The sequence below is a fragment of the Pleurodeles waltl genome, chromosome 1_2 (genome assembly GCF_031143425.1).
Source record: "Pleurodeles waltl isolate 20211129_DDA chromosome 1_2, aPleWal1.hap1.20221129, whole genome shotgun sequence".
NCBI lineage: Eukaryota > Metazoa > Chordata > Amphibia > Caudata > Salamandridae > Pleurodeles > Pleurodeles waltl.
Window position 1 is genome coordinate 827,717,054 of NC_090437.1, and position 18,948 is coordinate 827,736,001.

The following is an 18,948-nucleotide window of genomic DNA, read 5'->3' on the forward strand; positions in this document are numbered from 1 at the left end:
CCTTCCTAGCAAGGACAAGCCCTTAGTCATATGGCCGGGTATCGCCGAGGCCTCCTACCACCAAACACCACTCACCAGCAATCGCTCCATCAGACCACAGCCACTCGTCACTGACAGTAGCCTTCCTCTGCCACAAGCAGAAGGCTCTCCTTCACAAACAGAAGTCACTGACAGTCGCATCCTCTCCGTGACAGACTGCAGCCTCTCCGTCACAGACTGCAGGATCTCTCTCACACAGACTGCACCTTCTTCGTCACTGACAGTAGCCTTCCTCTGTCACAAGCAGAAGGCTCTCCTTCACAAACAGGAGTCACTGAGTCCCAGAAAGAGTCGAGTCTTCCGTCTTACCTCCCCCGGTTTATTGACAGGAGCCTCTCCGACATATACAGAAGCCCCTCCATCAGAGACAGGAGCCCCGTGTCATAGAAAGGAACCTCTTCGTCAGAGACAGGAGCCCCTCCATCAGAGACAGAGCCTCTCTGTCACAGAGAGCAGCCCCGCCTTCAGAGACAGAGCCTCTCTGTCACAGAGGCAGCCACTCTGTCATAGCCTCTCCTTGGCCGACAGGAGTGTCTCTGTCACAGTCCGTCACAGGAAGTAGTCTCTCTCCAGCCTTTCCCATTTATGAGGAACAATTAGGCGCTATCATCCCTCTCCCCCGCCCACCGCTGACAGTCAAAATAGTGCCTAGACCAGCTTTCTTGTTCTATGGCACAAAGGCGGGGGCAGCTTGTCTTCTCCACTGGTCAGTTAGCAATAAACCGCTTTTAAATATGGATTATATTCAGGGAGGTAAAAAACACACAGAGTTTAAATCCGCCTCGAAATGATTGTTGCGTATTTAACTGCAAAAACCAACATAAGTAGAAGCTAGTAATGGCGGCTGTAGTGCTGCTGCGAAACTCTAGGTCGGACCCGGAAATTAGCTAAGGTGACAGCAGGACGATGGGTGAACGCGTCACTGCACCGGTGCACTTGTTGGTTCCGGGTGATCAGGGACACATAGCACACCCCCTCCCCCACCTCAGCGCGCCTCATACGTACTGCTTGACACCCAAGATTGCTTTCTAACCTGCAGTGTTCAGTGCATACTACGTGAGTCTTCTGTTTGTAAAAGCGCCTGTACACGATCGTACAGCGCTGCACACTGCGTGCAAAGCTTGGGGTAGCAGCTACAGCTGCTTTAACCTATCTTCAGATCCCCACGATTGGCATAAATCATGCAAATCTATGAAACAGTAACAGCAGCATGACTTCCATATATTTAAAACCACGCCCAGGCGCATAGTGCTGCATAAATTATGCAAATCCCCAAAAGTAACATTTACAAGAAAAAGATTGCTCCAATTTTACAACCACACGCTGGCAATTCTAGAGGGCTTAAAAATAAATAATTGAAATAAATTATGTGGATATTTGAAATGATACAATCTACAGCTAGAGGACTGTTTTATGTAAAAAAAAAAAACTCATACTGGCAAGCTTAGAGGGCATCATAAATTATGCATATAATTCAAAAAGGGACATCTACCGCTACAGGAGAACTTTATTTTTTCCCAAAACACCTTGCAACCATAAAGTATTACATACATCATTATGCAAGTCGTGGAGCAACAGCGATAACTACTTTATCCTATTATCAGATTCACAAGTGGCACACAAACTCTGCAAATAATATTTGAAATAGTACCTTCTGCAGCTACAGGATTACCCTAGTTTAAAACCAAGTGCTTGCAAAGCTTGCCACGCAGCACGCATTGTGTAAACCTTTGAAAGATTAACATCTCCAGACACAACATTCTTCTGTTTTTTAAACCGCACTTCGCACATTTAAGATGTCATGAATTTTTTGCAAATCTTCGAAGGAGTAACATCTGCAGTTATAGGATACTTTCATTCTTACAACCACAAGGTGGCAAGAGTGCCCCATACATTCTGCAAATCTAGAATGGAATATCATGTATGCTACAGGATTCTTCTATTTTATTATTAAATACAACTCGACATTTTAGAGTGTCCCAGAAACTACGCTTCATAAACTATGGGAAGTGCCCCAAAATTACGATTAATAAAGTATGCAATACTTCAAAAGTGTTAATCCACATTCTGGCAATTTTGGAGTGCCCCAAAAATTATACAGGTTTTTGAAAGAGTAATATCTATAGCTGCAGTATTCTTCCACTTTAAAAAACACTGCGCAGCCTTACTGTTTTGTTTGCATCATAAACATACGGAAAAGAGTAACATCTACAGCTATAGCGTTATTTTATTGTTGAAACCAATTTCCCTAGTAATGGATACATTGTGCTAATCTTTGACAAAGATTAAAGTAACATCTACAGCTCTAACATTATTTTATTGTTGAAACCAGTTTCCATAGTAATCGATACACTGTGCTAATCTTTGCAAACTTTAAAGTAACATCAACAGCTATAGCATTTTTTATTGTTAACCCGATCATTTTGGAGCAATATATAAATTCTGCTAATCTTTGACAGAGCAACATCTACACCTACAACCTTCTTTTATTATTGAAGCCAGTCCCCCGAGTAATAGATGAATTGCGCTGATCTTTAAAAGATTAACACAGTTAGATTGTTCTATTTTCAAAGATAATCGTTACAATTATAGATTAATTTATGTTTTTTAAAAGGTTAACCTATACAGGTATTGCATACTTTTATTGTTAAAGCCAATCCCTTGAGTAATAGATACATTTTGCTAATCTTTAAAAGATTAACAACTACAGTTAGATTTTTCTGTTTTTTAAATATGATCGTCACAAACATAGAGTTATTTTTTTTAAAGGTATTGCATACTTTTATTGTTACAGTCAGTCCCTCGAGTAATAGATACATTGTACAAATCTTTGACAGAGTAACATCTACAAACACAACAATTTTGAATTAATGAAGCTAATCTATTGAGTAACTGATAAATTGCGATAGTTTTGAAAAGAGAAACACCGACAGATAGATTGTTCTATTTTTAAAAATGATCGTCACACATATAGATTAACTTCTGAAAATATTTGAAAGTGCAACATGCATCCACAGGGCTTTTATATATTTAAATCACGCATACGGCACATATAATTCACGTTTTGATGAAGCAATCCCTGCAGGGTTCTACTGTTTTTCAAAACCATTTCCTTGAAGTTTACAGTGCTGTTAACAGTGAGAAAATATTTCAGTGGCTTGAGTAACATTTCCCGTTTCAGCATTATTTTATTAGTTAAAACAACTACTCAACAGTACCGATAGAAATGATCAAACTCTTTGCAGAAGTAACAGCTGCAGGATATTTATTTTTCTAAAAACATAATTCGCAAGCTTGGGGTGCTGAACAGGGTTGTTTTATTTTTAAAACCAGAGTTCGGAAGCTTGGTGTGCTGCATAACAGGGTTATTTTATTTTTAAAACCAAGACTCGCAGGCATAGAGTTACGCATTAATTTAGCAGATATTTAAAAGAGTAACACCCACAGCTACACGGCTGTGCTATTTTTAAAACCGCAGCTCGCAAGATTTGTGTGCCGCATAAATTATGCAAGTACTTGAGTGTAACATCCACAGATACACGACTGTGCTATTTTTAAAACCGCAGCTCACAAGCTTTGTGTGCCGCATAAATTATGCAAGTACTTGAAAGAGTAACATCCACAGCTACACTGTTCTGTTTTTAAAGCCGCAGCTCGCAAGCTTTGCGTGCCGCATAAATTATGCGCAATGTCAGGAACACGCTGGAACCTCTAGGTAGTTCCCTGTTGTTTTAAGTACAGACCTGTTCTTTCTCAATGCTCTTGGGCTTTGTGCGAAGGATCATCTCCCGCCCAAAGCCAGAGAACTGTCAGGGCTTCTATGGCCTGTCGTTTGCGCTATTTGCAGCCGGAACCAGCATGTGCTCTTAAGGGGTGGTAGCACTGCCTTTTAATCACGACCCCTATATTAGATTCAAATATGTCACCCAAAGTGTGTTGTCAATAGAAAGCACACTGTTGTGCATGCGCAACGCGAGCATCTGCGCATGTGTGTGTGGTAATCTGAACTTGTGTGTCTGTGTCCGGCATCAGTGTGCGTCTACTTCAGCACGTGTGTCTTCATCTTCCCGTTTGTGTCTCGGCTGCTGCGTGCTTGCGCTTTGTGTGTGTATAATGTGCGCACGGGTGCTCTCGGACTCACATCAACATTTAGAAGTCATAGCAGGGGCGTTTAAGTCTGACGGGGCTTAGATGTACTTGAATCGTTCAATTGATAAAATATTTTGATCATCGTATTGCTTGCCAGGTACCCTAATGAATATTATATATTGTTCTCTTAATATTTCATTTTGTAACGCTTGAATATTGTCATGTTTATAAGGTGGTTACCAACCAATAATACGCAATAAATAGAATAAATATTTGTATACTCGTCTTCGCCGAAAAAGACGTGGCGCATCTCGGCCCGTGGATGGGACTCGGGCTTGAGAGCGGCGCTGCCGGCTGCTTCGGAGGCCTTTGTTTCGGTTTACACGGCCACTCTTATTCCGAGAGCCTGAGCAGGCGGTGCTGGTGGGTAAAACACAAAGAAAGACAATATTGTTATCGCTCCCCAATGATCTCTCCCTGACAGCTCGTTACGCTGCGGTAAGTCGCCGTCTGCGTGGTGCGCTGGGTAGCTAGTTACTGGCTCTAAGTGGCCTGTTGCTGTGCCCGGGGCTGAGTGAGGACACGGCTCCCTAGCCCCGGACGGGCGGCTCCAGGAGACCTGGCACCGCTAATGGGAGGCAAGACACAGTTCAGGGCCCGGGCTGGACACTGGGCCACTTGGGAGGTCCGCAGTTGCTGGGAGGCCCCGGGGGCAGACAGGTCACCAGGCATGGCCTGTCCCTGCTGCCTGGGATGTAGCAAACGCCGCTCTCGGGGTGTGTGTTCTGGGAGGAAGGAATAAACCCGGCGCTGCTCTCAGGGTGCTTCGCGCTTCAGAGGAAGGGAATCAACTAGGCGCTGCCCTCAGGGTGTGTTTCCCTAAGAGAAGGACCCAGGCGCTGCTCTCGGGGTGCTTCGCGCTTCGGAGGAAGAAGGGAACCAACTAGGCGCTGCCTTCAGGGTGTGTTTCCCTAAGAGAAGGACCCAGGCGCTGCTCTCAGAGTGCTTAGCGCCTCGGAGGAAGGAAGGAACTAGGCGCTGATCTAAGGGTACTCTGCGCCTCGGAAGAAGGAAGGAACTGGGCGATGCTCCATGGATGTCATTTAGGGGTGCCGCAGTCGCAGCTGCGACCCTTGGAGCCCCTGCACTGGCTTTGCGTCCTCTGGCCTTAGAGGTAGCAAAAGCAGTGGCAAGAAAAAAAGGGGCAGCTCGTCCTCGTGGACGTCGTTTGGGGTCTACTTTTCTTGTTTACTGTTATTTTTTCATTACTCTAAATAGTGTATTGTTCACTGTTATTCTAATAAAAATGGAGTACACTTAACTCTCTCTTCCTTTCAGCTCTGCTGTGCAAAACGTGCTTTAAAATGTATGTTGCTTGTGTTTATTTGAGAGACAGTGTGTGTATTTGTTAATGTGTGCGTGTGTGGTGTATGTGTAAGATGAGTGTGTGAGTGAAAGTAACAGTTACATGGTGTGGGATGTCGCATCCCCTGTTCCTGGCATTTTGGTGAGTTGAGCACCATGCGCTCCACTCAGGGTACTTTGTGCCTCGGAGGATGGGCTGAACCAGGAGCCGCTTTCGGTGTACTCTGCGCCTGGGAGGAGGGGGTAAATCAGGCCCTGCTCTCAGGGTACTTTGGGGCTCGAAGGAAGGGGTGAATCAGGCACTGCTGTCACAGTACTTTGCGCCTGGGAGGAAGGGATGAAGCAGGCAGGCGCTGCTGTCAGGGTACTTTGAGTCTGGGAGGAAGGGATGAACTAAGCGCGGCTCTCGGTGTGCTCTGCGCCTGGGAGCAGGGGGTGAATTAGGCCCTTCTCCAGGGTACTTTGGGCCTCGGAGGAAGGGGTGAACCAGGCGCTGCTATCACAGTACTTTGCGCCTGGGAGGAAGGGATGAAGCAGGCAGGCGCTGCTGCCAGGGTACTTTGTGTCTTGGAGGAAGGGATGAACTAGGAGGAAGGGATACATTAGGCACTGCTCTCTGTGTACTCTGCGCCTAAGAGGACCAGATCTCGGAGTACTTTGCATCTGGGAGCAAGAGATAACCCAGACGATGCTATCAGGGTATTTTACGCCTGGGAGGAAGGGATGCAGCAGGTGCTGCTCTCAGGGCACTTTGCCCCAGGAAGGGATGAATTAAGTGCTGCTCTAAGGGTGTGAGGGGCAGCGAAGGAAGCTGACCCTGAGAGGAAGGGATGGAGCAGAGGATGTCCTCATGGTGCGTTGCCCCGAGAGGAAGGGATGGATCCGGCGCAGATCTCAGGGTATGGTGCTTCAGGGCGGAAGTGGGCAGGTGCTGCCCCCAGGATAATATCATCAATCCTAGAAAGGAGAGGGAGTGCGGCGGCTCGCCGGGTCAGCATGTCCGTGTTTATGGTCCCACGGTGCCCACTGTCTGCGGGCTCTGCTGGCTCTCTTCCACTCTGCGGTTGACTCCATTTGCCCTACTGCCCGGTGTCTGCGCTGTTGTTCACCCACTTATTTCCACCTATACTACTCGCTCTCGCAAAAAACGGCATCACTTGAGGGAGGGCCGGGAAGGGAGTGCTACGGTCATCCTCCGAAGGAGGCAGAGTGCTCTCAAAAAACAGGGGAGACTTAAACAGGCTAGAGAACCGCCTCGTGCCAGTGTCTGCACATGAGCAGACGTCCAATTCCACGTGACATTGCTTGAGGCTTAAGGTTGCATTTCTCCTGAATTGGGACGGTGCCCACACTTCCTGCAGGACACGTTGACCAATGTGCCCAGTAAGCCTTGGGCTGCCGCACTTCCAAGATACAGCAACAATTCCCAACGTGTTATTATCTTTCTTTTTTTCTATTCTTATGCCAAACCAATGGGCAAATACTATTTTCCGCCCTTTTTCTACCGCAAAATCTTCCTTTTGGCAGTCGCCAAGCGTCGGGTTGGCGTATGAGGCTCTGTGATTTGTCTTCACGTTGGAGGTAGTGTTTACAACCGGGGCCCTTTTGTGAAACCGCTCAAACTGTGAGCTCCAAAACCGGGAGTGGAGGCCGGGTTTACATTCAGCGGGGGATTAAGATTGATTTTCGAGAAACCGTTAGGCCAACTGTATGAGCGAGGAACTATTGTTTTATTTATTTATTCATTCAATCAGTTTTTGATATAGCGCCAGTCTCACGAACACAAGGGGCGTCGCGGTGCTTTCAATACCACTGGGAAGTATAGATAAAAAATGGCGGGAGAAACAGAAATTTACGATGTTTCTTAACTTCATTATGCGCTCCGCTAAAATGTAGTCATGGTCGCTGCAACTTTCAGGGCCGCCTCTCCACAAAGGACTCCCTCTGTGGGTGTTAGGAGAAGGTGGGGTGCGTACGCGAAGGGGTGACAGAACTGGGGTGACCAGATTTTAAAAAACAAAAATCGGGACATTTCACAAAAATAGAAGAAGGACTAACATTTTACGGCAACCAAACCCCACAGAATGACAGCGCTTATCAACGCAGAAACACGGAATAGGTATTAAGAAAATACACAAAATGTCATTTTAAACTCAGTATCATACCTGTAAGTAAATTGCCTTCTTCTAACATCTGCTAACTAACCATGCTTTGGAACACATACAAATGTGCCTCATGCGGTCTTCTGTCGACCCTCTCTAAAAACCGGGACATAAGCCAAATTTGACAGAATCTGGCGGGACAGGTGGTGAGAAACCAGGACTCCTGGACACCCTAGATAGAACCTAAATCTCGCACTGTCTCCCGGCTCCTTCCCTCTGCTTTTTTCGTAGTCAGGAGAAATCTAAGCTTTGACCTCGCAGGGCAAGAGCACCGCATAAGAGCGCTTTCCCTTGCCGCATACTTAAAGCGCTGATGCTGCCGCCGGGCGAGCAGTGAAGCTGCTCTAAACTGCCTCATAATTGCCAGAGCATCAGTCGGTGAGTGGGGGCAATCCGCAACCCCGTCTCTGCCACGGGTAATTGGGGCCTTCAATATGGGCTAGCTGGCGTTTCTCGCGTGTGTCCGCTCAGTAAACTAGACCTCTATTAAACGCTTCTGGGTGCAATAACTGTAAAAGAGGAAGGTAGATTAATATATTGATAGAAAAACACAAATGCCAGCGCGTTTCTGTGTATTGTCTGAAAATGGCAAAATAACGAAGATTTGCAACACTTAAAACATGGAAGGGAGGTGAATGGATTATGTAATGATTAAACCAAACCAATGTTTCGCCTAGGGTATAAATGTATTATTTTCTCTAAAAATCGCACTTTGTCGCCATTACTGGGCGACTGAAAATGTCCTACCAACGTTCAATAGTTTGGACAAAATAAGCGCTGGAACCTTAGAAAACGAGGGTCTGCGTGAACGTTCCTTGCAAGCCTAGTGTTATAGCTTTGAATGACATCACCCTCTTTACTATACCGAACCAATGATCTGGACATATGATAGAGCCTCCCCTCATCTCGCTCCAGGGGTACGCAGCAGTCCCAAATTTCATAATTTCGAAATTGGTGCTCCTTTCATTTTGGCCCTACTTGGTAGCAAAATGCGTGCCTGCTTTGTTACAAAAGTCGAATTTCCACATATTGCATAGCCTGTAAGTATTTGCCTGTTAATGTACCTGCTGCTTTGTCCAATACACAGTGACATTTGTGGAAACACGTCTGTCCGAAAGTCGCAGTTAGCGGCTTCGCGCGGGAACCGCCTCTCTGCTGAGAAGTCTCAGGGAGCTACCTAAAGCGGCCCCCTTCCTCCGAGTGCCCCCGTTTCTCTCTCTCAGTGTGCCTTTTGGCTGCCCAGTCCTAGCCCATCATCACCAAATACCCGCGCTTTCTAGCAGGATTGAAAGCTCCTTTTCAGGCAGAATACGACTTTACCGACCTAGGCGCTGTTGTCTTAAGGCGGCTGAGCCTAGTTCTACTGACTGCAACAGCCGTTACCCCAGACCTGGCTAGGCAGAGAAGTGGTGGTGGGATGTGCCTAACCCCTTTCTTGGGGTGACGTGTGTTTGAAGACAGAAGAATTGTGTCTTGGGACTAGATATTGTGTTGGCACCGTCTTGGGTTGGGGAGTCCCCCCAGTAAGGGGCACGGCAGGTTATGCACCTCGACCTCCCCGTCTCGCAGTTCACAGGGCTCCCGGGGTGTTGTGAATTTCCCCAGTCCTTTGGATTAAGAAGTATGTTATAGGCCTTTCTTTGGTCTCATCAGATCGGAATCACCGGGGCCTCAGTGGCCGAGAGGGCCCGTGGAGCAGCCGCCCATTCCAGTCGACGCCCCTGACCCTACTCGCTGGAGATATAGATACATATCACCAAGTTATGTATGGCAGACATACCAGTCACCCCTACATTCTCAAAAGGAGGTTCGAACTAGGGGTGCCGGATGCCGAGGGTCCTGAGCCAGAGGGAGGAGCCGACTGCGGTTGTCAGAGCGGGGCACACGCGGCAGCGCCCTCCTCTTCCCCAACCAAAAGCCTCTCCGCCCTCGAGGCCACAGCGACCCTCCACGCCGAGGAGGATTATCGAGATTATCGTGACCCCTCACGAGCTCCCAGGCTCACTTACCGCGCCTGAGGTGCGCCGCTCCTGTCCGGCCGGTGCGCGGGAAGATCCCAGGCTGCGGCACAGGCCGGGAGGCGGAATCCGGGCAGCAGAGCCGGGCAGCAGCCCCACACAGCCCCTCCTCAGACGCACACACCGACGGGCTCCACCGGTCCGGGACTGGGACGCGAAGAGGCAGCTTATCTCCTCTCGAGCCTCCCATGTCTGCTGCGGCGAAGTGACCTGCACTATCTGCAAAAGGGGTTTTGGAGACATTAAGCCAGGCAGAGCGTTTTCTGCTGGAAACTCAATCTCACAATACAGTAGCGGCTGCATCTGGGATCTGTCACTGCTGACAGCCGTGCAGGGCACAGGCAGATACTCAACATACACTAAACAGTCTCCCCGACTACCCTGCTGCAGAGCCACAACTCCCAGCCCGAGCCTCCAGAGCACTAAACAACAGAGTGCGCCCAGCAACAAATCACACACTGCACTATACCAGCAGAAACAGCTCACTGCACCAAACCAGCACAGTACGAACAGCGTAAAGCATCAGACAGCAGCCAAAAACACAGCCATGAGCACCAAACATCACCAAAACACAACAAAGCACACACTGTACCGACAGCATCCTGCACTAAACAGCAGATCAAACAAAATACACGAAGCAAACCCACAAAACTAAACACTATAGTGTACCAAACTAAAACGCAGACAAGCTAAAAATAGTACTAACACACCACCAATAAACTTTTTACATTGTTAATTCTGAACAAACGATATGCTAAAAGAAAAAAAAAAAATAAGAACAAAAAACCACTGGCAAATGTGAGCCTTAACTTTACAATGCATCACCTTGCATCAAACCATATTCATCACCAAGCAACATGCATAATCTAACAGCAGAGGACCAAACATATCACAATAAACAGACAGCAAGAAGCAGATAGATGAAACAAGTAAGTGCTCCATAAACATCATAACACGAATCAAAGGACAGCTTCGATGAACACACTGCACCAAACACCAGGCACTCCCCAACAACTGGAAAAAAACGTAAAGAACTGACAACACCAAACAACAGAGACCATCAAACAAAACCCAGCAGCAAACATCCTATCGCACCGAACAGACAACACATCCCGATCATGCAGCCTGTCACATACCCCCATGTCCTAGCCGGAGCTCCCAGGGAGACAAACAACACGTATCATCAAACAACATTCACCGCCAAAGAGAGCTCAATGCGAAACCACCAAGTGTACAATACACAACACAAAACAGTACATTGCATATCTGCAACTATTATCCTGAACCAATCGGTACCGGAGAACGTATTTATTTATTTTTCGTTTGGGTTTTATGAAGTGCTACCGTTGTCCAAAGGCACTGTACAACATCAAAAGGAAGACAGAGGGCAACCACAGCCTAATGAGAGCACACACTATCTAAACACTACAAAACAAAATTCAGAATATACCGAAGAGATCAGAACAGCGCATGGTTTAATAGAAACACATCTATCTATAAAACAGAGGAAATTCAAAGAACTTTGAAGGGATTAGAAAATTCTACGGTATCAATCATATTAAGAGAGAATCCAGAACGATCTGACCAAACATATGAAGCACAGTTTTATGCTCCGAATCAATTTAAACCTAGGTACACCTAGTCTCAAAGCGTCACCACTCCTCGTGCTCCCAGTTCTACTGCAGGTTTCCAGCTAAATATGCGTTGCTCAAAGAACCACTTTAGAAACTGGGCGCACAAACGTAAACTGCGACTACAGCTCTGGAGGGAGCCAGTGCAGGTTAAGTAACACAGGTAAAACATAATGCCACTTACCAGCCCGGGCAAAGAGCCTCGTTGTGGCGTGGTGCCCTTTCTGGGACACAGCACACCTCCCCCAAGGGCTCGAAGCACCAAGCAGCACGTTGATCCCAACAAGACAACGCCTACTAAACGCTCAATCAAAAAATGCAGCACGAGTGGACACAAAACACCAAATAACACATTTCATTACATAGTATATTACACCTACACACCTAACAAAAAGGGCACAAAACCTCATAGAGTACCCGAGCAACAAACCTTACGCTGCGCCAAATAAAACATGACGCAGATAACACATTGTAACAGACACAATGCTCTAAATAATACGCTATGTCCTGCAATAACAAAAAATTCAGAGCATTAATCAAGTAACACAAAACACTACAGCATAAATAAACACAGCACAAATAGCGCAAAACACCAAACAAAAACAATGCCATACAACTTACCACGCAACACCAAACGCTAAAGAACAAACTACAAAGCAACATGGAACACAATCACATCACAACAAAACCATAAGATTAGAAATTTGGCATTCCAGAGTCTAATTCCACAACAGACTCAGATAAAACACAACGTGTTGTCATCTATTTACAAGATACCATTGAATGTGTTTACAATGTTTGCTCAACTCAGACAGAATGTATTTACTTAATGTTCAATCAGATTAGTTATTTTGACAATTTTTGTTTAGAACGATTTCAAGATCGTTAGCCCAAGTTTCTCTAGCTTTGAACACATGTATTCTTAATAGAAGAGAAGCTGAAGGCGATCCAATGCTTGGGTCACTTTTCTCCATGACTACATTTTCTCACGCATATTTATCATTCCTGTGGAGAGACAGTCCTTTCTGATATCTGGACTACAGATTGCTGATAGGTTTGGTAACCGCGGGTGACCTTTAACCTTTGATAAATAGCAGGAGACAAGTCAGTCTGGCTGCCTCATGACCTATGACTCCCCTACGATACATTTTTATTTAAGTATGAAATGTGTATACCTCCTTAAATAGCAAACCATGCCTTGTAAGAGGAAATGATGCAATAACCCCACAAATAGGAAGCAGATATGGGCCTTTGCAGGCCTTGTACAACCTGAAAACTCAACCCACAGATGGAACTTTGATATGACAGTATCCAGTCACATATGCATTTATATGAACGTGTTCTTGTGAACGGTTCACGTGTGTTACACTAGTCACATATGCATTTATATGAACGTGTTCTTGTGAACGGTTCACGTGTGTTACTATTTTTAGGTAACACATTATCATGTTTTGTTAGTTTGTTAAATATTTACAATGTACCCAAAACAGCCACACCTGTTAAGGCAGGCTGGCAATTTACGGTCCAGTGTCTTCTGGCGAGACCAGAGAGAGCTGATGAATGATGGCAAGAGTGAGCCAGGCAGGTTGGCATGAGAATGAGCACCAGGGGTTACTGAGCGGTGGATATATGTGCATTAGTCAGAGTGGTCACAGAAATGGGCGACTATGATCTTCTGTGGGACATTATTTCTGATGCCTGTTATGGTAATTTGAAAGGAGTAAATGCAGGGGCTGACTTAACCACAGCATCGTATTAATCAAGGAAACATTTGATTGGATGATGAGGATGGTGTTTTTTCTCTGGTGTTAGCTTTGAAGGATGATGGGTAGTTGATGCGATGATTTCAACTGGAATATGCAGGCCAGGTTGCTGCCTCTTCCTGCACTTGTTGACTTGGTCTTTCTCTCTCCCACTCTAGACCCAGGAGGTGCCCAGTCCAGATCCCGTCCTTCCAACTCAACCCAGACCGCACAGCCTTTCGGGTTCACACGGACCATGTTTAATAATAAAACATAACAAGAAAACATATATTCACACAGGCCATATTTGATAATAAAACATAACAAGAAAAAATATATTCACACAGGCCATGTTTAATAATAACACATAACAAGAAAAAATATATTCACACAGGCAATTTTTGTTAATGAAACATAACATGACAAAAATTCACACATTTGCAAATTATAGTTATCGAAATAACATCTCAGGTTAAAACTCAAAACCGCTTCTATTTAACCTTGACTAGCACTACTCTGCAATATCTACACTGTTTGCATGTTAGTATCACATAGCATACAGGTCCACTTTTCCTTCCAGCAATCTACACAGGTGAAGCCACCTGCATTTAGAGGGCCAATCCCTGCCCTCGCCCCTACGGGGCACCTGTCATGGCCCTGCACCTCCAAGACATCATGGTTAATGGAGGTCTATCCCTTGCGCTGAGACTAGGGCTGTACCCCAAGCCCAGCACTGCTGCTTCAATTGTTAGCCTTCACCCCCAGCTTGGAGAAAACCCCTCCCAGAATGAAAGTGCTGTCTGATGGTGACTGGAGATGAGAGTTCCATGTCACATATGCATTTATATTAAGTGTTAATATCTGCTGTTATGACCCCGTTCCCACCTCAAGGGAGCCCAGAGCTTGCAGGCTTTCCACCACCATACCAGAAAAGTATGATGCTGTAAAAGCGCAGGTTGTGTCACTAGACAGATCAGTACCCAGGTGATGTAAGTGAACCCTCACTATATTGAGTGGGCTATGTTGAAGGCGAGTAGTCCCAGAACATGGGAAACATCCATTTTTACGACTTTTTTTTTACGAAGGTCGTGGTTAACGAAAGCGCAACAACGCTTTTTTTAACCACGACTTCGGTTTTTTGTGCCTTAACTACGTATGTTCTGAACAACGAACATGCGTGGTTAAGGTACAAAGAAGGGACTTGGCGAAGGTAAGTGGTGGGTTTAGGTTTTGGGGAGTGGGTGGGGGGTCACGGGGTTTGGGGTTTTAGGTTTTAGGGTGGGGTTGGGGGGTGGGGCGTTTTTGGTTTTGGGGAGTGGGTGGGGGGTCAGGGGGTTTTAGGTTTTGGGGTGGGGTTGGGGGGGTGGGTCGTTTTTGGTTTTGGGGAGTGGGTGGGGGGTCAGGGGGTTTTAGGTTTTAGGGTGGGGTTGGGGGGTGGGGCGTTTTTGGTTTTGGCGAGTGGGTGGGGGGTCACGGGGTTTTTGGTTTTGGGGTGGGGTTGGGGGGGTGGGGTGAGGGATGTAGGGTGAATGGTGCTTATTGCTAATGATTTTATCAGGAATGCCTTTACAACGAAATATCGTTGTTAAGGCATTCGTGGTAAAATCATTAGTAGTAGCAACGAGGTCGGTGTTCCGACCTCGTTGTTAAGGCAGTAGTTGTTTTTGCAGTCGTTGTTTCGTCGTATATTCCCAGAACATACCTTGGCTAGCTGATCCTTCTTGACCTAGTTCCTCCTAGGAATCATGTGTGGCCGTGCAATGCACACATAAGGGTGCAGGAAGTCATCAACAGGAGGGGAGGATCCTAGTAGCCATTGGCTAGTAATGGCTTCATCCCTAAGGGCACTTTCTGGGCATTAATATGGCACCCTTTGCACTCAAAGCTCAGTTCAAACATAGACAGGACCGAGGACCAAATAAGACCTGCCCTGCTGTTCCCTGAACCTAGCATGAGAAGCTGTAGCAACTGCTGCACTGTACTTGATGATCCTTGGGCTAGAAAAAAGATAACTCTGCCTGTGGTGTCTGGCTTGTGGAAGAGACACCCGAGCCCCAGGTAAACTCCAAGAGTCAGTTGGCTGACTTCCTGTTACAGCATCAGGGCCACAAAGGCTGAAGAAACTTGTTCTGGCCAGTAAGTAGCCACAATCACCTAATTGCCAATGACTGCCAACATGCAGCCTGGACAACCAAGTCCTAATGCTCAAAAGTTGCACCTGAGTATGCCGGACATGGAAGAGTGCAGTTTTGACACCTAAGATGGACACTAGCCTTCACTAAACAGAACTGCTAATTTTGCTGTGATCAGAGACCAGGTCCAATGGCAATGGCCTTTTGTTGGACCAAAACGGGCTTCGAGGGACATCGACCCGTGTGGCTAAAGTCACCCCACCTGGATCATGGACCGAGGTGTAGCCTCAGGAATACCCCACTGACCATAAGAGATCTTCAGCATCCTGTATCCCTTTCATCAGGACCGTTCTTTTGAAGTCTATGGCCATTCAACCATGGCACCTGAAACTGGACTTGCCACTGGTTTGGTGGCAAGGCAACTGTTCTACTACTCCTTGTTGGCCCCATGACCTTCCCCCTGTGAGAATTGGTCACCCAAAGTGGGCTGTACTAGCCAAACTCAACTCTTTAAAAGTTTTAAACTTTGTGGTTACAAATACTTGTCAGCATTTGTTGAGTGAAAAGCTCTGATTTATGATTTACTTAAAAATTCATATCTCAGGAACTCTCTGATGGATTTTGTTCAATTTGGTGTCTAAAATCCATAAAAATAAGATCAATTTTGGTAATTTGATTTTGGATTTCTTTTATGTTGTGTGACATTCTTATTTTGCTGTTTTGGTACTTACAAATGCTGTATACTTGTTCCTATGTCGAAACTTGGCTGCTTGAAACTAGAGCTACCCAGGGTTGAACTAAGGTTTAACAAACCAGCCTGACTGGGCCCAAGTTGGCAACATGTGCGTATTCCACAGTGAGGTCACAAAATCACACCATGCAATATACCACTTTCCTCACAAACTGAATGGAGTGTATCAGTGTACAGCTCAATTCAGGCTTACTCATGAAGCAGAGGAGCGGATTCAAACTGTCACTGACAGAATGATTGGAAAGTGCATTTTGAAAGACGTGCAAGGGAGTCTGTAAAACTCCTTGATTGTGGAAATAAAGAAACTGTGTGAAACTGGGTTGTTGATTGACTGGGGTGTGTTCCCTGGTCAAGCAGCAACCACAATTCTTGTCAGGGTAAGGAACAAGAAACCACAAATGAACCTGTGCTCACTCTCTGGCATCTTTGTACAGAGCAGTCAGGCTTAACTTGAAGGCAATGTCTAATGTGTTTGTGCAACACTTCAAACAGTAAAATAGTCAAAACACCACACTAAAAGGGTCCCACACCAGGTTAGAAAAATAAAACTTAATTTAATAAATAAAACAAGACCAAAGCGACAAAACTCCAATCAGTAGAACAAGAGTTATAAATTATGAAAAATTTTAAGGAATAAACTGTAGAATAGCACCTAAAAACAAAAAGAGCCACAGGTCATCTGGTCACATCAGAATGGGACAAAGTCAAAAGTTCAGGTTGACTAAGATGGAGCGCAGGCTTGCTACATGGACCCAGCGAGGCTCACTGAACAAAGTAACTTAAATCCTAGTCACTGAGTGTAAAGAAATGGCTCCCAGTTGCAGTTCCCCCCCACTTTTTGCCTGAAACTGATGCTGACTTGACTGAGAAGTGTGCTGGGACCCTGCTAACCAGGCCCCAGCACCGGTGTTCTTTCACCTAAAATGTACCATTGTCTCCACAATTGGCACAACCCTGGCACCCAGGTAAGTTCCTTGTAACTGGTACCCCTGGTAGCAAGGGCCCTGATGCCAGGGAAGGTCTCTAAGGGCTGCAGCATGTCTTATGCCACTCTAGGGACCCCTCACTCAGCACAGACACACTGCTTGCCAGCTTGTGTGTGCTGGTGGGGAGAAAATGACTAAGTCGACATGGCACTCCCCTCAGGGTGCCATGCCAACCTCACACTGCCTGTGGCATAGGTAAGTCACCCCTCTAGCAGGCCTTACAGCCCTAAGGCAGGGTGCACTATACCACAAGTGAGGGCATAGGTGCATGAGCACTATGCCCCTACAGTGTCTAAGCAAAACCTTAGACATTGTAAGTGCAGGGTAGCCATAAGAATACACGGTGTGGAAGTCTGTCAAAAACGAACTCCACAGCTCCATAATGGCTACACTGAATACTGTGAAGTTTGGTATCAAACTTCTCAGAATAATAAACCCACACTGATGCCAGTGTTGGATTTATTAAAAAATGCACACAGAGGGCATCTTAGAGATGCCCCCCGTAATTTTGCCCAATTGTTCAGTGCAGGACTGACTGGTCTGTGCCAGCCTGCTGCTGAGAGACAAGTTTCTGACCCCATGTGGTGAGGGCCTTTGTGCTCTCTGAGGACAGAAACAAAAGCCTGCTCTGGGTGGAGGTGCTTCACACCTCCCCCTGCAGGAACTGTAACACCTAGCAGTGAGCCTCAAAGGCTCAGGCTTCGTGTTACAATGCCCCAGGGCACTCCAGCTAGTGGAGATGCCCGCCCCCTGCACACAGCCCCCACTTTTGGCGGCAAGTCCAGGGGAGATAATGAGAAAAACAAGGAGGAGTCACCCACCAGTCAGGACAGCCCCTAAGGTGTCCTGAGCTGAGGTGACCCCTGCCTTTAGAAATCCTCCATCTTGATTTTGGAGGATTCCCCCAATAGGATTAGGGATGTGCCCCCCTCCCCTCAGGGAGGAGGCACAAAGAGGGTGTAGCCACGCTCAGGGCTAGTAGCCATTGGCTACTAACCCCCAGACCTAAACACACCCCTAAATTGAGTATTTAGGGGCTCCCAGAACACAGCAAGATAGATTCCTGCAACCTAAGAAGAAGAAGGACTACTGAGCTGAAAACCTGCAGAGAAGACGGAGACACCAACTGCTTTGGCCCCAGCTCTACCGGCCTGTCTCCCCACTTCTAAAGACACTGCTCCAGCGACGCGTTCCACAGGGTCCAGCGACCTCTGAAGCCTCAGAGGTCTACCCTGCATCTAGAAGGACCAAGAACTCCCAAGGACAGAGGCTCTGTTCCACAAAGACTGCAACTTTGCAACAAAGAAGGAACTTTGAAACAACACACGTTTCCCGCCGGAAGCGTGAGACTTTGCACTCTGCAACCGACGCCCCCGGCTGGACTCGTGGAGAACAAACACCGCAGGGAGGACTCCCTGGCGACTACGAGACCGTGAGTAGCCAGAGTTGACCACCCTGAGCCCCCACCGCGACGCCTGCAGAGGGAATCCTGAGGTTTCCCCTGACCGCGACTGCCTGCTTCAAAGACCTGACGCCTGGTAAAGACACTGCACCCGCAGCCCCCAGGACCTGAAGGATCCGACCTCCAGTGCAGGAGCGACCCCCAGGTGGCCCTCTCCCTTGCCCAGGTGGTGGCTACCCCGAGGAGCCCCCACCTTGCCTGCCTGCATCGCTGAAGAAACCCCTTGGTCTCCCATTGAATCCTATTGCGAACCAGACGCCTGTTTGCACACTGCACCCGGCCGCCCCCGTGCCGCTGAGGGTGTACTTTTTGTGCTGACTTGTGTCCCCCCGATGCCCTACAAAACCCCCCTGGTCTGCCCTCCGAAGACGCGGGTATTTACCTGCTGGCAGACTGGAACCGGGGCACCCCCTTCTCTATTGAAGCCTATACGTTTTGGGCACCACTTTGACCTCTGCACCTGACCGGCCCTGAGCTGCTGGTGTGGTAACTTTGGGGTTGCCCTGAACCCCCAACGGTGGGCTACCTTGGACCCAACTTCGAACCCCGTAGGTGGTTTACTTACCTGCAA

The 18,948-nt window shown here is 47.0% G+C and overlaps 1 protein-coding gene across 5 annotated transcripts in view; it reads right to left on the reverse strand.

Annotated features, from left to right (window-relative positions):
• The window catches only part of LOC138304411 (uncharacterized), a 41,715-nt gene extending 31,689 nt beyond the window's left edge, over window positions 1-10,026 (reverse strand). For 2 of the 5 annotated variants that reach the window (XR_011205565.1, XR_011205567.1), the window contains exon 1: window positions 9,665-10,026. Coding sequence is in view for 3 of the 5 variants with exons in the window: in XM_069244428.1 (XP_069100529.1) it covers window positions 9,665-9,976 (312 nt within the window). In the remaining 2 variants the exon portion in view is untranslated. The remainder of the gene's footprint in view (window positions 1-9,664) is intronic. The other 3 variants (XM_069244428.1, XM_069244436.1, XM_069244445.1) reach the window with 3 other exon arrangements.
• Between the last annotated feature and the right edge of the window lie 8,922 nt (window positions 10,027-18,948).